The sequence below is a fragment of the Carcharhinus amblyrhynchos genome, chromosome 3 (genome assembly GCF_965287045.1).
Source record: "Carcharhinus amblyrhynchos chromosome 3, sCarAmb.v2.hapA, whole genome shotgun sequence".
NCBI classification, from domain to species: Eukaryota; Metazoa; Chordata; class Chondrichthyes; order Carcharhiniformes; family Carcharhinidae; genus Carcharhinus; species Carcharhinus amblyrhynchos.
In genome coordinates this window covers 59525689-59547049 of record NC_137326.1, presented here as the reverse complement: position 1 = coordinate 59547049, position 21361 = coordinate 59525689, and the positions used below count along the sequence as shown (strand labels likewise).

Below are 21361 nucleotides of genomic sequence, written 5' to 3'. Positions count from 1 at the left end.
ATTTTCATTGTTATTTGATTGAGGCAGCACGGTGGCACAGTGGGTCGCACTGCTGCCTCACAGTTTCAGGGACCCGGGTTCAATTTCAGCCTTGGGTGATCATCTTGGGTGGAGTTTGCACATTCGTCCTGTGTCTGCATGGGTTTTTTACAGGTGCTCCGGTTTCTTCCCACAGTACAAAGGTGTGCAGGTTTGGTGCATTGGCCATGTTAAATTGCCCCTTAATGCAGATTAGATGGATTAACCATGAGAAATGCGTGGGGTCATTGGGATAGCTTGGGGGAGAGGCCTGGGTAATATATTCTGTCAGAGAGCCAGTGCAGACCCAATGGGCTGAATGGCTTCTTCTGCATTGTGGGAATTCTATGATTGCCTTAAATAGGACATCTTCATTCAAATTGAATTCTACCAAATGAAAATATCCTAACATCAGGAGGTATAATTTTTGCTCAGTGTCAGCATTCTTGCACCTGGGTCCAGGGGGTTTGGGATCAAGCATCAAACCAGGATTTGAGTCTATAATCTATTCTACACATGCCTGAGAACATATTGGAGACATTGGGACAAAAGGTAGGTCATTCACCTCCTCAAACTGGTCTGACATTAAATTAGATCATAGCTGATCTGTACCTTAATTCCATTTACTTGCTTTGATTTCAAATATCCTAATATCCTTACTGATCAAAGCTAACAATCTATTTGAAATTTTCAATTGCCATCACCTCTACTACCTTTAGAGCAAAGAGCTCCATATTTCCCAACCTTTGAGTGAAGAGATGTTTTTTAAATCATGTCCCCTCATTCTGGAATGTCCCGCGTAGTTCTCATTTAATCAGCTTAAACAACTGGTGAAGATGTGTTAGGCCAAATGTGATCATATTTCTGTGCTGTAACATCCCATAGTGTAGTTAGGGGCATAGACACTGTCCTTTGTGACAATGATAAAGAATACAGAAGGGTGTGTTGTCTGCCTGGTGCTCGGGTCCAGGATGTCTCATCCGGTCTGCAGAGGAACCTGGAGTGTGAGGGTGAGAATCTGGTCGTTGTGGTACATCTGAGTGCCAACGACATAGGCAAAATAGGAACTAAGGATCTGCAGAGGGAGTATGCAAAGCTGGGAATCAAATTAAAAAATAGAACCGACAAGGTGGTTATCTCTGGATTACTACCTGAACCACATGCCGATAGGCGCAGGATAAATAGGATTAAGGAGATGAATGGGTGGCTCAGGGATTGGTGTGGGAGGAATGGGTTTGAATTTATGGGGCATTGGCAGATGGGACCTGTTCAGATGGGATGGTCTTAGTCTGAATCGTGCCGGGACCAGAGTCCTGGCGAATCGTACAACTAGGACTGTAGATAGGGCTTTAAACTAATGGGGGGGGTGGGGGGGAGGGGTGGTGGTGGTGGAATTACAAAGTCTAAAGTAAAGGACAGGGTACGGGTGTGGGAAAATGTTGAGGATGTCCCAATAATAAAATGAGTAGGGAGCTTGAGAGAGGTTAGTAGCGTTCCTTCAAATAAGGTCCAGATGAAGGCTGGTATAAAGACACTTTACCTGAATGCACAAAGCATTCGGAACAAAGTGAGTGAGCTGTTGGCACAGGTCAGCACAAATGCATATGATCTGGTGGCCATTACGGAAACGTGGTTGCAAGGTAACAGGGACTGGGAGCTGAATGTCCAGGGGTATCAAGTGTTTAGGAAGGATAGACGGGAGGAAAAAGTGAGTGGGGTAGCTCTGTTAATTAAGGATAATATCAGGGCGGTAGTAAGGGAAGATATAGGCTCCAAAGAGCAAAACGTGGAATCGTTGTGGGTGGAGATAAGGAATAGTAAGGGGAGGAAGACACTGGTGGGTGTGGCCTATAGGCCCCCAAATAATAACTTTGAGGTGGGGCGGGCTATAAAGAAGCAAATAATTGATGCATGCAGAAAGGAACAGCGGTAATTATGGGGGATTTTCATCTGCATATTGATTCGATGACCCAAGTCAGACGCGGTGGGCTTGAGGAAGAGTTCTTGGAATGTTGTCGGGATAGTTTCCTTGAACAGTATGTGATGGACCCTACGAGGGAGCGAGCTATCTTAGGTCTGGTGTTGTGTAATGAGGCGGGTAGAATTAGGGATCTTCTTGTGAGGGATCCTCTTGGGACGAGTGATCATAGTAGGTTGAATTTTTGATGCAGATGGAGGATGAGAAAGTAGGGTCCCGAACCTGTGTCCTCTGTTTGAACAGAGGGGAGTATGATAAGATGAGAGCGGAATTGGCGAATGTAGATTGGGGGCGCAGATTGGTTGGTAGGACGGCTGAGGAACAGTGGAGGATTTTTAAGATCTTTTTCGGTACTCAGCAGAAATATATTCCGATGGTAAGGAAGGACTGTAGGAGAAGGGATAACCAGCCGTGGTTATCAAAGGAAATAAAGTAGAGTATTAAATTAAAAGCTGATGCATTCAGTGTGGCTAAAAATAGTGGGTGATTAGAAGATTGGGAAAGATTTAAAAATCAACAAAGAATGACTAAGAAGGTGATGAAGAAAGGAAAGATAGAGTATGAAGCTAAACTAGCACTAAGTATAAAAAATGACAGTAAAAGTTTTTACAAATATATAAAGAAGAGGAGGCTGGCTAGAGTGAATGTTGGACCCTTGGAGGATGAGAGGGGGTATTTAGCGGTTAGCGATGAGGAAATGGCTGAGGCTTTAAATAAGTTTTTTGCCTCGGTCTTCACGGAGGAGGACACGAATAGTTTGTCGGATATTAAAGATAGAAGGATGGTAGGAGATGAGGGCCTAAATGCGATTACTGTCACTAGGGAGGTAGTGCTTTATAGACTAATGGGACTGAAGGTGGACAAGTCCCCAGGACCGGATAGAATGCATCCCAGGGTTCTGAAAGAAATGGCAGAGGTGATAGTGGATGCCTTAGTAATTATTTATCAAAACTCGCTGGACTCTGGGGAAGTGCCGGAAGATTGGAAAACGGCTAATGTTACGCCGCTGTTTGAAAAAGGTAGCAGACAAAAGGCAGGGAATTATAGGCCAGTTAGTTTAACGTCTGTAGTTGGAAAAATGCTAGAATCCGTCATCAAAGAAGAAATAGCGAGGCACCTAGAAAAGAATGGTTTGATCGAGCAGATGCAGCACCGATTCGTTAAGGGGAACAAAGTGAATGAGCTGTTGGCACAGATCAGTCCCTATTACCTTGCAACCACGTTTCCGTAATGGCCACGAGATCAATTCGTGTTTGATGGATTTATTGGATTTCTATGAGGATGTGACTGGTGCGGTAGACAGAGGGGAACCGGTAGATGCGGTGTTTTTAGATTTCCAAAAGGCGTTTGATAAGGTGCCTCATAAAAGGTTGCTACAGAAGGTTAGGGTGCACGGAGTTGGGGGTAAGGTGTTAGCGAGGATAGAGGATTGGCTGTCTAATAGGAAGCAGAGAGTTGGTATCAATGGGTGCTATTCTGGTTGACAGTTGGTGACTAGCAGAGTGCCGCAGGGATCGCTGCTGGGGCCTCAACTATTTACCATTTATATAGATGATCTGGAGGAGGGGGCTGAGTGTAGGGTGACGAAATTTGCTGATGACACGAAGATGAGTGGAAAAGCAAATTGTGTGGAGGGTGTGGAAAGTCTACAGAGAGATCTGGATAGGCTGAGCGAGTGGGCGAGGACCTGACAGATGGAGTATAATGTTAGCAAGTGTGAGGTTATCCAGTTTGGCAGGAATAATAGTGGGAGGGATTATTATTTAAAAGGCGAAAAGCTGCAGCATGCTACAGTGCAGAGGGACCTGGGGGTCCTTGTGCATGAGTCGCAACAACCCAGTCTGCAGGTGCAGCAGGTGATCAAGAAGGCGAACGGGATGCTGGCCTTTAAAGCGAGGGAGATAGAATATAAAAGCAGGGAGGTCTTGCTGCAACTGTTCAGGGCATTGGTGAGGCCGCAGCTGGAGTACTGTGTGCAATTTTGGTCGCCGCACTTGCGGAAGGATAAGAACATAAGAAATAGGAGCAGGAGTAGGCCATCTAGCCCTTCGAGCCCGCCCCGCCATTCAATAAGATCATGGCTGATCTGTCGTGGCTCAGTTCCACTTTCCCGCCCTCTCCCCATAACCCTTAATCCCCTCGCTTATCAAAAACCCATCAACCCACGTCTTAAAAATATTTAGCGAGGCAGCCTCCACCACTTCAACGGGCAGAGGATTCCAGAGATTCACCACCCTTTGAGTGAAGAAGTTCCTCCTCAACTCCGTTCTAAACCGCACCCCCCTTTATCTTGAGGCTGTGCCCCCTAGTCCTACTGTCCTTTCTGAGCGAGAAGAGTCTCTCCACCTCTACCCTATCCATCCCATTCAACATCTTATACGTCTCAATGAGATCTCCCGTCATTCTTCTAAACTCTAACGAGTACAAGCCTAGTTTATTCAGCCTCTCCTCATAGCTCAACCCCCTCAACTCTGGCATCAGCCTAGTAGACCTCCTCTGCACTCCCTCCAAGGCCAAAATATCCTTGCGTAAGTGCGGCGACCAAAACTGCACACAGTACTCCAGCTGCGGCCTCACCAGTGCCCTATACAGCTGCAGCAAGACCTCCCTACTTTTATATTCAATCCCCCTCGCTATGAAGTCCAGCATCCCATTAGCCTTCCTGACCACCTGCTGCACCTGCAGGCTGGGTTTTTGCGACTCATGCACAAGGACCCTGAGGTCCCTCTGCACCGTCGCCTGCTACAGTTTTTCGCCACGTAAGTAATAGTCCTTCCTACCATTATTCCTACCAAAGTGGACCACCTCGCACTTGCCAGCATTAAATTGCATTTGCCAGTTCCTGGCCCATTTGCCCAGCCTATCTAGATCCTACTGCAGACTCTCCACACCCTCTGCGCAATTTGCCGTTCCACCAATCTTGGTGTCATCAGCAAATTTCGACACCATACACTCAGTTCCCTCCTCCAGATCATCTATATAAATGGTAAATAGCTGAGGCCCCAGCACCGACCCCTGGGGCACTCCACTAGTCACCAACCGCCAATCCGAATAGCACCCATTGACCCCCACTCTCTGCCTCCTATTTGACAGCCAATCCTCTATCCACGCTAACACCCTACCCCCAACTCCATGCCCCCTTACCTTCTGCAATAACCGCTTGTGAGGTACCTTGTCAAACGCCTTCTGAAAATCAAGAAACACCACATCCACCTGTTCTCCTCTTTCCACCGCCCTAGACACATCCTCATAGAACTCCAATAAATTTGTCAGACACGACTTCCCCCTAACGAAACCGTGCTGCGTCTGCTCTATCAAGCAATTCCCCTCAAGCTGCCTCGCTATTTCCTCCTTGATGACGGATTCTAACATTGTACCTACAAGAGATGGTAAACTAACTGGCCTATAATTCCCTGCCTTTTGCCTGCCACCCTTCTTAAACAACGGCGTAACATTAGCCGTTTTCCAATCTTCCGGCACTTCCCTGGAATCCAGTGACGTTTGGAAAATAACCACCAAGGCATCCACTATCACCTCCGCCATTTCTTTCAGAACCCTTGGATGCATTCCATCCGATCCTGGGGACTTGTCCACAATCAGTCCCTCCAGTCTGTCGAGCGAGATGTATTGGCCTTGGAGGGAGTGCAGAGGAGGTTCACTGGGCTGATACCGGAGATGAGGGGGTTGGCCTATGAAGAGAGACTAAATAGACTGGGTCTGTGCTCGTTGGAGTTTAGAAGGATGAGGGGGGATCTTATAGAGATGTATAAGATGATGAAAGGGATGGATAGGTAGAGGTAGAGAGATTCTTCCCGCTTAGAAAGGATAGCAGGACTAGAGGACACAGCCTCAAGATAAGGGAGGGGGGGCAGTTTAGATCAGAGTTGAGGAGGAACTTCTTCACTCAAAGGGTGGTGAATCTCTGGAATTCTCTGCCTGTTGAAGTGGTGGAGGCTACCTCGCTAAATATATTTAAGTCACAAGTTGATAGGTTTTTGATAGACAGGGGAACTAAGGGTTATGGAGAGAAAGCGGGAAAGTGGAACTGATCCACTTCAGATCAGCCATGATCTTACTGAATGGCAGGGCAGGCTGGAAGAGCTAGATGGCCTACTCCTGCTCCTATTTCTTATGTTCTATGAAAGTGTTGGTACAAAGTTCCTCCTGAATGAGTTGGAACATGTTCTTGCTTTAATAAATTTGTAGTTGTACCAATGTCTGGCTGATCTGAACTTTCAAGAGAGGAGCAGACAAACCTGGATAGTCACGTATTAAAGCAAGGTAATTGGAAGGTTGTGATGTTCAAAAGCAGTGTTGTATAATTAATCAACTCAGTTTTGAGTTGGGGATAGTTCAGATCTGATACTGTTACACACACTATCTGAGTGAGGTGCATGTAAACCACTGACTTTACTCTCCATCCTTTCAAACCTTATCAAAATAAAAACAGAAGAATTGTGCTTAATTTTTAAGTTTCCACTAATGGCTGTGTGAGGATCTTCACTGATAAAGTGGTCTTTAAGTGTCTTGTTCCAGTGTGACGATTTGACTGGAAAGAGATATACAATCAGCTTTGTGGAATCAGTAGGCGCATAACCTTTCCAGTACGATTGGTACAGTTACCATTCTGGTAAAGACATTAGAGTCGATATTTTGTTTTGTGCAATGTAATAATTTATGTAAAGGAAGTTGTCCTTGAAACATTGGAGGTATCTTCTGGCTCATTGCTGAGTAGTTTTAACATTATGCATTCCAAATGTGATTAATCTGCTTGTTTTTGCTTAATTTTTGCTGCCTGGAAATAGCACCCAGCTCTTTGGGCCTTATCCTAGGTAAGACTATAACACTGATTTAAATAATGTGTTATTGAAATGACAGCAGTCTGCAATTGGGGAGGTTTGCTACCAGCAGGGGACATTCAGTGCTTTCTGTTTTCCTGTGTTTGCAGCTTATTAGAAAAGATTGAACAAGAGACATGGAGAGAGACTGGTGTTTCCTTTGTATTATCAGTAACTCGCCTAATGGAGCGATTGCTGGACTACAGGTACATACCTCTGATTGTGGTGCTATGGGAGAGTAAATTCATGTTTGTGAAATCTTACCATAATAATGGTTAATTTCTGGTTAACCCTTTATTTTCTGAAGTGATATGTTGTGCATTTATTTCCTGATAAGCAATAAGTTCTTGATCTGTCTTCTTTTCCTATGACTCAAAAATATGAAGCTTTCTTTTTGAATTTACTTTCAGGATATGGACATCATTGGCAAGACTAGCACATATTGTCAATAATTTGCTATGGTAACCATCTGTAGTCATTTAATGCATCTAAGCATCTTGCTAAACCTATTCAGAAGACAGTCACCCATATTTTGTTTTCTTTTTCTTTCATGAGAAATGGGCATCACTGGCAAAGTCAGCATTTGCTACCCATCCATAATACCCTTGAACTGAGCATTTCAGAAGACAGTTAAGGGTCAACTACATTTTGTGAGTCTGGAGTCATCTATAGACCAGATTAGGTGACAGATTCCTTCCCTAAAGGGCATCAGGCAACCAGGGGGATCTTTATGATGATTTATTAATTGAATTTAAATTCCTCCAGTTACCAAAGACATTAGTCTGGGTCTCTGGATTACAAGTCCAGTGACATCAGCACTACATCACCATCTCTCCTGATTGATGTGGGAGTCTGGTCAGGAATAGGGCAGAAGGCGTTAAGGATAACAGGTTCCCTTCCATTAAAGTGCATTGGTGAACTAGTTTTTATAAAAATCTGACAGTTTCGTGGTCATTTTTTACATTAATTTTAATTGTATTTCAAACTTTAATCTCTCAGATTACCATATGGGATTACTAGCCTCAATAATGCAATCAATACATCACCAGGCCTACTGAGCTTTGATATTTAATATGGTTAAATAATGAGGGAGCACCATTATGCAACACAACGCATCACGTTCAATGACTGAGAGATTGTTGAAGTATAATTGCAAATCTAATAGTGAGACATTTCCATATAAAATATGACAAAATTTTTCCCTTGGACTTATAAGTATGTCAATGTACACAAAGCCACACAGAAAGGAAGGTCTGAGTCTTGATTTCAAATGCATACTGAATTCACTGTTCTGTGCTGTAGCAGCAGGAAAGATCAGTTTTGTTAGGGTCTTCTCTATCACTGTCCGGTAGCCTTTTATGAAAAGCATGCTTGTACTGACATCAGGATTAGAAAAGACTTGAAAAGAATTTTAATGGTTGTAAAACGCTTTGAGATATCCTGAAATTGTGAAATTTGATGTAAAATTCAAGTTTTTTAGATCATCGCTTTCTTTTCTGGAGGCCAGAAAGCTTCCAATCGCACCTTAACCTTCTGCCTGATCTTGTGACCAACATTCCAGCTACATCACGTGTGATACTCCAGCATCATTGTGTGTGTTTGTGTGTGTGTGTGTGTGTGTGTGTGTGTGTGTGTGTGTGTGTGTGTGTGTGTGTGTGTGTGTGTGTGTGATGTAGCAGGCCACACTTTAGCACAATCATCTAGGCTAAACACATCAGTGTACTACCCCGAGGGCGCTGCAGTTTTTGTGTTGTTGTCTTTCAAGTGAGACATTAAACCAAGCCCAATATGCCCTCTCAGGTGGATATAAAAGATCTTATGGCATCAAAACAACAGAGTTCTCCCTGATCACCTGGCACCATTTGCTTCTCAACCAATGTCACTGAAACTGACTATCTAGTTATTCTATTGGTTTTGTTGGACTTGCTGTGCACAAATTGGCTGCTGCATTCCTTACATGACAACAGTAATGACACTTGAAAAGAATTTCAATGATTTTAAAACAGTTTGAAATATCCTGAAATTGTGAAATTAGATGTATAAATTTAAGTATAAATTCTTATTTATTTATAAATGTATAAATTCTACAGATCATCGCTTTCTTTTCTGGAGGTCAGAAAACCTCCAACTTCTTCTCTGTTGCCATCAGACTTTTGAATGGACCTACCTCGTATTAAGTTGATCTTTCACTTGCTATGACTGTAATACTACAGTCTGCACTCTCTCATTTTCTTCTTTATGAATGGTATGCTTTGTCTGTATAGCGCACAAGAAAAAGTCCTTTTCACATGTGGTAATCATAAATCAAATCAAATCAAAGGTTCCTTCTATAGATCATCACTTTCTTTTCTGGAGGTCAGAAAACCTTCAATCCCACCTTAACTTTCTGCCTAATCTTGTGACCAACGCTCCAACTACATCACACCAGGAGCAAACTGCATGAAAGCTGTTTTTGTCTCTGTGTGTGTGTGATTTTGTGGGGATTGGGCTGTGTGTGTATCTCTGAATCAGTGCGACAGTGCGTCAGTGCTATTAATCATGATGCGTTTTGGTAGATTGAACCAGGACAGGACTTACTCAGTTAATGGTAGGCGTTGGGGAGAGTTACAGAACAAAGAGATCTCGGGGTATATGTTCATTGCTCCTCGAAAGTGGAGTCACAGGTGGACAGAGTGGTGAAGAAGGCATTCAGCATGCTTGGTTTCATTGGTCAGAACATTGAATACAGGAGTTGGGAAGTCTTATTTAAGTTGCTCGAAAAATTGGTAAGGCCACATTTGGAATACTATGTACAGTTCTCGTCACCCTATTATAGAAAGGATATTATTAAACAAGAAAGAGTGCAGAAAAGTTTTATTAGGATGCTACCCAGACTTGATGGTTTGAGTTATAAGGAGAGGCTAGATAGACTGGGATTTTTTTCTCTGGAGCGTAGGAGGCTGAGAGGTGATCTTATAGAGGTGTACTACCCCGAGGGCGCTGCAGTTTTTGTGTTGTTGTCTTTCAAGTGAGACATTAAACCAAGCCCAATATGCCCTCTCAGGTGGATATAAAAGATCTTATGGCATCAAAACAACAGAGTTCTCCCTGATCACCTGGCACCATTTGCTTCTCAACCAATGTCACTGAAACTGACTATCTAGTTATTATATTGGTTTTGTTGGCATTATTGGGATCAGCTTGATAGTCAATATCTTTTCCCAAAGGTAGGGGAGTCTGAAACTAGAGGGCATCGGTTTAAGGTAAGAGAGGAAAGATACAAAACTGTCCAAAGGGGCAATGTTTTCACACAGAGGGTGGTGAGTGTCTGGAACAAGCTGGTAGTAGTAGAGGTGGGGACAGTTTTGCCTTTTAAAAAGCATTTAGACAATTACATGGGTAAAATGGGTATAGAGGAGTATGGACCAAATGCGGGCAACTGGGATTAGTTTAGGAGTTCAACAAAAAGGGCAGCATGGACAACTTGGGCCGAAGGGCCTGTTTCCATGCTATAAACCTCTATGACTGGGGGGTGTGTGCATGTGTGTAAGATACAGTGGGAATTGCGCTGTGTACGCATTTCTGATATGGTGACTATTGGACTATGTGTGTGTGTCTAATTCAATGGGAATTGGGCTGCATGTGTGTCTGATTCAGTGAGGATTGGATTGGGGTGTGTGTGCATGTGTCTGTGTGTCTGATAAGGTGGGGATTGGACTGTCTGTGAATGTCTGCTTCAGTGGGGATTTGACTGGGTTTGTTTGATGTGTATGCATGAGTACCATTTGCAGAAATCAGGGGTGGTGATGTGTCTGCTCAGCAGGTTGTTAACATGGGGCATTAGATAGGCATCAAACCGAGAGATGGTTTCATCTTCCTGAAGGTGAATGCACATTTTCAGACACCCGTCTTTCTTGGGGATGATCGCTATGGGACTGCTCCATTCAGTTTGAGATGGCTCAATGAAACCCAGGTCTTTCATTGTCTGGGTCTCCACCTGTGGGGCTGTAACCAGTTTCTCAGGAATATGGAGGTCTCTGATGTATGGAAAGAAGGTCTTTGAGATGGATAGTAAGCTTGACAAGCAGAGATATTCAGGATTCAATGAGAAGAAAAGCTTTTAAAAAAGCTTTTTTTAAGCTTTTAAGGAAAAGAAAAGCTCTTAAGAAGTACAAGGGGAGCAAATCAGTGGAGGCATTAGTGAGATATAGAAAGTGCAGAGTGGAACTTAAGAAAGCAATTTGGAAAGCAAAGAGGGGAGATGAGTAAGATCAGGCTGGTAAAAGTAGGGAAAATTCCAAGATATTCTATAAGTATATCAATGGAAGAGATAACTAGGGAAAGAGTAGGCTCAGTCGGGACCAAGGGGCCAATCTGTAGGTGGAACCAGAGGACATTGGTAGAGTGTTGAATAAATACTTCACATCTGTCTTCACCCAAGAAAATGAGGGTATTGGTATGGAATTTAGGGAGAGAGACTATGACGTTCTTGAGCAAATTGACATAGGGCTGGACAAGGTATTGGAGGTGTTGGCAGCCTTAAAAGTGGATAAATATCCAGATCCAGATGAATTATGCGCTGGGCTGCTGTGGGAGGCAAGGGAAGAGATTGTAGGGGCTCTGACCCAAATTTTCAATTCCTGTCTAGCCGTCAGGGAGGTGCTAGATGACTGGAGAACAGCTAATGTGGTTCTGCTATTTAAGAGGATTGTAGAGATAAACCAGGGAACTGCAGACGTGTGAGTGTCACATCAGTGGTAGGGAAACTACTGGAGAAACTTCTGAAGAAGAGCATCTATCTCCGCTTGGAGAGGCAAAGCTTGATCAGGAATAATCAACATGGCTTCATCAGAGAGAGGTCATGTCTAACAAACTTGACTGAATTTTTTGAGGAGGTGACCGTGTGTATAGAATACAGTAATGCAGTCTATGTAGTTTATATGGAGTTCAGCAAAGCTTTTGACAAGGTCCTATATGGGAGACTTGTAAAGAAGGTAAATGCACAGGGTGATTTGATGAAGTGGATTCAAAACTGACTCAGTTGTAGGAGACAGAGAGCGATGACAGAAGGCTGCTATATTGACTAGAAACCATTGTCAAGTAGCATACCAGTGGGATCTGTGTTGGGCCCCCTATTATTCGTCATTATATAAATATCACAGATGACTATGAGGGGTAGGATTAGTAAGCTTGCAGATGACAGGTGGTTAACAGCAAGGCTAAGTGTCTTGGGCTACAAGAAGGTATAGGCAGAATGGCCAAATGTGCAGATAAGTGGTAAATTGAATATAACCCTGAAGACTGAGGTGATCCACTTTGGAATGAATAATTTGACAAGGAAGTATTCAATGAATGGAATGACACTAGGAAGTTCTGTGGAACAAAGGAAGCTTGGCATGTTGGTTCACAGATCTCTGCAGGCGGAAGGGCAATCAATAGGTGAAAAAGGCATATGTGACACTTGCCTATATCAATCGAGGTACTTGCCTTTATCAGTCGAGGCATAGATTACAAAAGGAGGGAAGTCATGTTGGAGTTGTAACGAACTTTGGTGAGGCCACATTTAGAGTGCTGTGTGCAGTTCTGGTCGCTGCAGTATAGGAAGGATGTGATTGTACTGGAGGGAATGTAGAGGAGATTCACCAGGATGTTATGTGGGATGGAACACTTAAGTTATGAACAGAGGTTCAAAAGGGTTGTTTTTTTTGGAGCAGAGAAGACTGAGGGGTGACCTGATCGAGGTGTGCAAGATTTTGTGTTAAGTTTCAGTTTATTTATTAGTGTCACAAATAGGCTTACATTAAAACTGCAATGACGTTACTATGAAAATCCCCTAGTTGCCGCACTCCAGCTCCAGTTCAGGTACACTGAGGGAGAATTTGGCATGGCCAGTGCACCTAACCAGTATGTCTTTCAGACGAGGGGCATGGATAGAGTGGATAAGAAGAAGCTGCTCCCTTAGTTGAATGGTCAGTCACAGAGGACATAGGTTCAATGTGAGGAGCAAGAGGTTTAGAGAAGATGTGAGGAAAAATCTCTCACCCAGAGGTGCCTGGGAGGGTGGTAGAGGCAGGTTATCTCACATCCTTTAAAAAGTACCTGGATGAGCACTTGGCACATCATAACATTCAGGGCTATGGGCCAAGCTCTGGCAAATGGAATTAGGTGAAAGTTCAGATGTTTCTAATGTGTTGGTGCAAAGGTGAAGGCCCTCTTCTGCATTGTATGACTCAATGATTCTGCCAGGTTTCAATTGGAAGAGAGCAGGATGCTCACAAAAGAACTGATACAGTGGAGATTGGGCTGTGTGTGCCTGTGTGTAACTGATACAGTGGAGATTGGGCTGTGTGTGCATGTGTGTGTCTGATACAGTGGGAATTGGGCTCTGTGTGCATTTTGTGTGTGTTCCATATAGTGAGGATTGGGCTGTGTATGCCTGTGTGTGTGTGTGCATGTCTGATACTGTGGTGATTGGGCAGTGTGTGCATTTGTGTATGTCTGATACAGTGGGGATTGGGCTTGTGTGCATTTGTATGTGTGTGTTAGATACAGCGGGGATTGGGCTGTGTGTGCATGTGTTGGTTACTGTGGGAATTGGGCTGTGTGCGTATGTGTGTGTATCTGGCACAGTGGGGTTTGGGCCATACGTGTCAGCCTGAATCTGTGGGGATTGGATTGTGTGTGTTTGTCTGATTACTTGGGTATTTGGTTCTGTCTGAGTATCTGATACTGTGGGCATTGGGCTTTGGGTGTGTATCTGATACCATGGGAACGTGCACCTAAACCCACAACCCATTGATCAGAGTGTGTGTGTCTGATATCTTGACATTTGGACAATCTGTTCTGGTAATCTAACTTTCCAGTGGTTGGTTTTCAGACAGTAGGGATCAAATAATCAGCACAGACGCAGAGATTTTACCATTGTGTTGCGCCCATTTTCAGGCATGGCGCAGTGGTAAAGTCAGGCATAAAGTGCTTAGCACGATTGGCGCTGGGATTCACGACTGGTGTCATTTTACAAGCCCTGGATTTCCAGCATAGTCAGCCTCTTGCCAGAAATGGGCAAGAAACAGGTTAATGCATGTAAATGATTGTAATGTTGGTTTACATCTGCTTAGCAAGCCCAGCACTCAATTGTCCGGGCTCACCCCTTTATGAATTCGCTGGGAAAGGTTCTCGCCGGCGAGGAATAGACACATGAAGGGGGAGCAGTCGACTTGGCCTCATTGGTGGAACCAGAAACCATTGAGGCCCCCCAGCGAGACTATAGGCAAAGGGGGGTGCTCTTTGGGAAGTGCCAGACTGGCAGTGCCACCGTGGCACCTGGACAATGCCAGTCTGACACCAGGGCAATATCCACTGGGCTGTGCCAGGTGCAGGGCTAATGGGGGAGGGAGCAATGAGTGGAGGGGCCAATGGGAGGAGGGGCTAATGGAGGGAGGGGCCAATGGGGGGAGCGGGGGCCACATCTTGTGTCACGGGCCCCCACGATTGCCGGGGGGGGGCGCTGCACTAGCAGGGGCCTGACAGCTCTCTCTTTCCTGTCAGACCCTTGTTACTGCTAATGTGCATGTACAGCATCAGAGGCCTGCACATGCACACTATCTCCCTCTGCACAGTTTTGGGCATGTTAAGCCCCACCCATAGGCTTCTGCAGCGAGCCAACAGACTTGCTCAAAATTTTGCATGCAGAGTGCATATTGGGGGGGCCTGAAAACATGCCCAAAAGACGGATCTGAAAGTCTCCCAGTTTCAAGTCCACCTAGCACTTAGAAAAGAAATGGTAAAATTGCCTCCAATGGGTCAGGTGGCCTCTTTCAGTGCCATAAACTTTCTACAATTCTGTGAAAGTTAGAATTGACTGCATTGATAGTATTAGCGTGTCCTCCACTAATAAGCTTTTGTCCAATGTTAGCTTTTACAATAGCTAAATATGTCAGAAAAGCATGAAAAATTATAAATCTATAAACATATTAATGTGTTCATGGTGCATTATTGTTATGGCATGTCCAGAGGCTTAAATGTATATTATGTCTTATCATCTTCATTTCATGGGATTGCTCTGATGTAGCTGGCAGAACCCACAAGGGGCCTTAAAGTATTTTTGCCTATCATTTGTGATGAATGTTCCAGTTATATTCAGTGTGAATTTTAAACTCTCTGAAATGACGGGTGCATTGATTTCATTTGACATAGGGATTCATTAGGTTCATGTCTGTGTGTCCAATGTGTATGTACAACTTTCTTGAATGCAGAGCCATCTATCAGTTATAAAATGTGAAACTGACAGCAGTTCATCTGCATACCCATGCTTGCAGATGTTTCTTTGTATCTTGTATTCTCAACATTCTCTTCTCCCCTGCCCCTGTATACAAAGCCTTCCCACCATGTGTGTTTCTTCTCAGGAGCCTTTAGTCACATGGCCTAATCTTTATCAATTGTCAGTAGGTTTGCTAGTAGTCAACCAACTAAGTTCATCTCTGAAACAATATTAGATAGTGTAAGAGTATCTTGCTCCTTCAAATAGAGAAGAGGTAGGCCATCTGATCCCTTGAACCTGCTCCACCATCATGGCTGATCTTTTTGTGGACTCAGCTCCACTTAACCACTCACTTACCATAACCCTTAAGTATCTATCCTTGCCTTAAAAACATATAATGAGATAGCCTCAACTGCTCCACTATGCAGGGAATTCCACAGATTCACAACCCTTTGTGTGAAGAGGTTCCTCCTCACACTGCTTCCCCTTATTTTGAGGCTATGCCCCCAGTTCTAGTTTCACCCACCAGTGGTAACAACTTCCCTGCTTCTATCTTATCTATCCCCTTCATTATCTTGTCTGTTTCTATGAGAGCACCCCTCATTTTTCTGAATTCTAATGAGTATAGCCCCAGTCTACTCAGTCTCTCTCCATAAGCCAACCCTCTCCACTCCAGAATCAATCTAGTGAATCTCCTCTGCAATCCCTCCATATATCCTTTCTCAAGTACGGAGACCAAAACTGTACACAGTACTCCAAGTGTGGCCTCACCAGCACCTTATACAGCTGCTACATAACCTCGCTGTTTTTGAACTCCATCCCTCTAGCAATGAAGGACAAAATTCCATTTGCCTTTTTAATTACCTGCTGCACCTGCAAACCAACTCCTTGAGATTCCTGCACAAGGACACCCAGGTCCCTCTGCACAGCAGCATGTTGCAATTTTTTACCATTTAAATAATAGTCCATTTTGCTGTTATTCCTACCAAAATGGATGACCTCACATTTACAACATTAAAATCAACCATTGCTTGTTTTATGATATCTCTCTTAACAGAAATAACAAAGCATACCACAATAATTCTAGCATAGGCTAAACACCTTTTTCTAACTGACCTCACATTTACTCCATCTGCCAGACTCTCACCAGTCACTTAGATTATCTATATCCCTTTGCAGACTTTCAGCATCTTCTGCGCACTTTGCTGTTCCACCCATCTTAGTGTCATTTGCGAATTTTAACACATTACACTGGGTCCCCAAGTCCAAATCATCTATGTAAATCATAAACAATTGCAGTCCCAACACTGATACCTGAGGCACACCACTAGATCATAAACCACAGCCCAACCCTCCGCTTTCTGAGGGAGGTGAATGATCACAGGTAAACCTATTGAGAGTGAAGCTGTCATGGCATTAAATGTTCACATGACAATATGAAGCAGACTCAATAGACCAACTGATTTTTCCTGCCTGTCCATTGTTTTCCGTGACCTGTTCCCCAAGTATTCCATTCTGCAGTGGTCAATTTGAAATGTATTACCGCTAGACTATTAATCCAGAGACTCATGTTCAGGGGACCTGGGTTTGAATCCCGCCAAAGCAGATGGTGGAATTTGAATTCAATTTAAAAAATCTGGAATTAAGAATCTACTGACGACCATGAATCCATTGTCAATTGTCAGAAAAACCCATCTCATTCACTAATGACCTTTACGAAAAGAAATCTGCCTTCCTTACCTGGTCTGGCCTACATGTAACTCACAGAGCCACAGCAATGAGGTTGACTCTTAACTGCCCTCTCAAAAGGCCTAGCTAATGGCAACTAGGGATGGAAAATAAATGCTGGCCAGCCAGTGACGACCATGTCCCAAAATAAATTTTAAAAACTATGTTGTTGCATAATTGTGATTTTAGGTCATAAAGCAGATACAGTAAAAATTAAAATCAACCATTGCTTGTTTTATGATATCTTTCTTAACAGAATTAACAAAGAATGCCACACTAACTCTAGTACAGGCTAAACACCTTTTTCTAACTGATGCAGTACCTGAATAAAGTACAATATTGAATACAAGAGTGTTAATACACTATGCCTCTTTACCAGATTTCAATGCACACTGTTCCTAGACTCTTGATTGTAGAGGTAGCAAAATAACTAATCTTTCACAATCCCCCAGGTCTCCATGAACAAGGATTGTGGGAATCCCTACACCACACAGACTACAGTGATTCAAAAAGGCAGATCACCATCACCTTCTCAAGGGCATTTAGGGATGGACAGTACATGCTGGACTTGTAGCAACATCCACATCCCATGCATAAGTTCAAAAAAAGTCATGAATGCATGACTTGGTACACTGCTGGATAGACCTGGCAGCTGACTCACCTTGAGGTTTGGTGGAAAGTTGAGGAGATGTGTAAAAGAAAGAAGCTACATTTATGTGGAACTTCATTAGCCTCAATTTTTTCACATAATCACTGTTGTTACATAACCAAATATAACAATCATTTACAAGGCTAGCATTCACTGTCCAAACATTTGAATTCAATGAGAACTCCCAAACAGAAAATGTGAAATGAAGGCAAGCTGATCAATTTTTGATGAAGCTGGTTGAGAGAGCAAAATATCTATCAAAACACCAGAAAATACGGAGATGCAATTATGTTCACCTGAACCACTAGACCAGGCAGATAGGATCTCTGTTTAACATATCAGCAAGGAAACGCTGCACGTCTGACAATTCAGTAGTGTGGACAGTTGTCAGCTGAGGTTAATTCTTTCCTTAGACCTCCACAGCTGTTCTTCATTGGCATCTACAGTTAGGTATGTGACTCAGGTTTCATCGACCAAGTTTTCCTTTCCTATCTTCTACTCAACATCTCTTCACAAAAATTAGTCAGTTGATTTAGCAGGGAAATCGCGGAGTGATATTTCACAGAAAGAATAGTAGAAATGTGGAATTCATGCTCTCAAAAGACTATGGACACTGATTCAAATTGAGCTGTAAAGACTGAGATCTACAAGTTTGGATAAAGATACCAATGGATATGGAGCTAATGCAGGTTAATAGAGCAGAAGTACAAAGCAGCCAAGATAAGTTTGAAAGTGAATCTGGGTTAAAGGTCAGCATGGCCTCCCGTTGCTATGCTCTCCATTCTGACTTCACCTGACTTTGGATGAGATCAAGAATTTGAATTATGGAGGATTACAGACATAATCTGTACCCCACTAAGTGCCATTAAGCCACTTCCTGTGCAATGAGGAGATGCAATATAAAGTAAGCATACAATTATAAAAGTGTGCAGAAACAGAGAGATCTGGGGGTATATGTGCACAAATCATAAAAGTAATAAGGCAAGTTAAGAGTGCAGTTAATACGTGATCCATGGCTTCATACGTTGAGGCACAGAGTATGAAAACCAGGAAATTATTATGGACCTTTATAAAGCACTGGTTCAGCTTCAGCTGGAGTATTGTGTCCAATTCTGGGCACTGCACTTTGTAAAGGGTGTGAAGATTTTAGGGATGGTGCAGAAAAGATCTACAAGTATGGTTCCAGGAATGAGAGATTTCAGTTATGTGGCTAGATTGGAGAATCTAGAGTTATTCTCCTTAGGGAAGGTTGAGAGATGATTTGATAGAGGTCTTCGACGCCATGAGGGGTCTAGGCAGAGTAAATAAAAAGAATTTTTTCAGATTGGTTGAAGAGTCAAAAACCAACAACAGATTTAAGAGGATCATCAAAAGGATCAAAGGCAACATAAGGAGAAACTATTTTACACGATTTGTGTAGGTTGGATCTGGAATGCATTGCCTGAATACTGGCAGTATAGTCATGACTTTTCAAAGGGAATTGGATAAGCATCCGAAGATAAACATTTTCAGAGTTATGGAGAAAGGTAGGAGAGTGGGAATAGTAAATATCCTCTTTCTGTGCTGTAAACATTTTATGGATAGAGTTTTACATTCCTCTACTTGTAGGTGGGTTGTGCCTGTAAGGCTGCTCAAACCGCCTTACCACCATACCCGCCTTCCCTGACTTTTCTGCAATTTTATGCTTGGGCAGGCAAGGCTTAGGCTGCCCACCTTTAGGTTGACGCCCTTAAGATGAAGATGACGGATGAATGAAGGGCCATTTCCCACCTAGCGTCAATATTCAGGCTGGCGGGAGGAGTTCAGGGTCAGAGAGGAATCCTAAAACTGAACTGTATTCAGAAAGGAACAGAGCACCTCTATCAACAGTTCCCTTTTAAGGTCTAGCACAAGCCCAGAAGATCTGGCCCCTACAAATCCTCCCTCCAGCCCCCCAGCCTCTCTACCAACACCCCCACCCCCCTGTCCATTCCCCTGAACCTGACCTTTTCCTGCACTGAGATCCTCTTGCTTTCTTAGTTCCTGGATCTTGGGACGGCAAGCAGATCAAATCCTGTCCATTAAGCTACTAATGCTGCAAGTACTAGAAAGCTGCTGGCCAATCAGATTGGCTGGTATTTCTCCGAGGTGAATTGTTCTCAGAGTTGGCTAGAGATGGGACTTCCGCCCCTCCTGAGTGAGGGGCAGAAGTCCCATTTCTAGCCAACTAATGCAGCGTTTCAAGAAGGCAGCTCATCACCACCTTCTCAAGGGCAACTAGAAATTGGCAATAAATGCTGGCCAGCCAGCGACACCCACAAATGTCTAAATATAAAATAGCTGCAGGCAGTAACAGTGGGAATGTACTCTCCAATGACTGTTTGGATGGCAAAGAGAACCCACTCATCATATTAATCCTGGCCAATGATTGTATGATCTCTACAAATTGGGAATACATTGCTGATTTTTGTTACTCAGGTGTTCAATCACTTGATAAAACTTGGAGATTTAATCCTCCATGAAAGCAGAAGCTGAGTTTTGGATTAGAGTCTTGAGTTTGACTCCATGCCGAAAGTTAGCTGTGCAATCTTTGAACTGAAATTGTTCACAGAAACTACCATTTGTAAACTACTAACTCCTGTTATGTGATATAATTCATGAGTTCAAGCTTCTTTCTTCTTCTCAGGGATTGTATGAAAGGGGATGAAACTGAAAATAAGAAGATTGGCTGTACTGTTAATTTGTTGGTAAGCAAGTAGTTTTTTTGTTTAAGGTTTTTATTCTGCTCAGAGCAATGAATTTGTTTCCCCAATTTTGGTATTCAGTCAGCATCAAGGTCAAATTCCTTAGAAGATAGCTGCAGAGTAAAGTTCCTGTACACTTTATCTTTAAGTCTGACATAGAATGCCTCCGAGGGAGCATATGTAGTCCTTAGCATAGCAATGTCAAGCACATGGCCAGGTACAGCATTCATTACACTCTGAGTAAAGGTCCCTTGACACAGTCCCATCAAAAACTCCCAAGATAGTTACAGAATAGGTTAGAAGGCTGCGCTGTTAGGGATGGAGATCAATTAGTAATTAATGTCAAAGGATGACCAGTGTTCCATTTGAAATAATCTTTTCTGTTAGTCTTTTCCAGCTCTGATGATCAAATTGCTTAATGGACCTTTCCATTTATTTCAGAACTTTTACAAATCTGAGATTAACAAGGAGGAGATGTATATCCGTTACATCCATAAACTATGTGACATGCATCTGCAGGCCGATAATTATACAGGTAAGAATTGATAAACTTATAACAATCCACATTTTAAACTAGACTGGAAGGTTTGTATAATTGCATGCTGAATATCTTTTACTTCTGGTTACTTTTTCTAGTCCTTCCCAGTGTTTAAAAAGGAGGATACCTGTACCTCTTCAAAAGGAATCTCAAGATTTGTGCCTCTCTTCAACTAAGGCTGCAATTCAGGCTCACCTTTCAAATCAATCAATGTAGTAGAACCTTCACTCTTTAACATAATGGAGGGTGCTCTTGCATCATGGAAATTATACATAATCACAAGTGTTAATGTTTTGTCAGCTTGGCCCATTTGTTGACATTCTAGCCTTGGAGTCCACAGATTGTTAGTTCAAATCTCCCCAAGGATGTGGTGTCTTTAGGATGAGATGTTGGACTGAGGCCATTTACAGTAAAAAAAAACCAACACAGTAAACAAAGAATTGCGTAGAGGTGTTTTCCTGTCCAGGTCAAAATTCCTTCCTGAACTGACAGCACCAAAACCATTTTAACTGATAGTCATGTCATTTGGTTGGGAGTTTTTGCTGTGTGTAAAAGACTGACATGTAATAGCTTTGAGTGCATTTCAATTAATTAATTGCATGTGAGGTGCTTTGACATGTTTCTGAGGGAAGTGATAACTCTATAAATAT

The 21361-nt window shown here is 43.1% G+C and overlaps 1 protein-coding gene across 5 annotated transcripts in view; it reads left to right on the top strand.

The window, feature by feature from the left end:
- dock3 (dedicator of cytokinesis 3) overlaps positions 1 to 21361 on the top strand; it is a 965674-nt gene that overhangs the window by 807264 nt on the left and 137049 nt on the right. For 4 of the 5 annotated variants that reach the window (XM_080184509.1, XM_080184492.1, XM_080184484.1 and 1 more), the window contains 4 exons: positions 6802 to 6828; positions 6945 to 7040; positions 20116 to 20176; positions 20615 to 20708. In XM_080184509.1, coding sequence (XP_080040635.1) covers positions 6802 to 6828; positions 6945 to 7040; positions 20116 to 20176; positions 20615 to 20708 — 278 coding nt within the window. The remainder of the gene's footprint in view (positions 1 to 6801; positions 6829 to 6944; positions 7041 to 20115; positions 20177 to 20614; positions 20709 to 21361) is intronic. The other variant, XM_080184500.1, reaches the window with a different exon arrangement.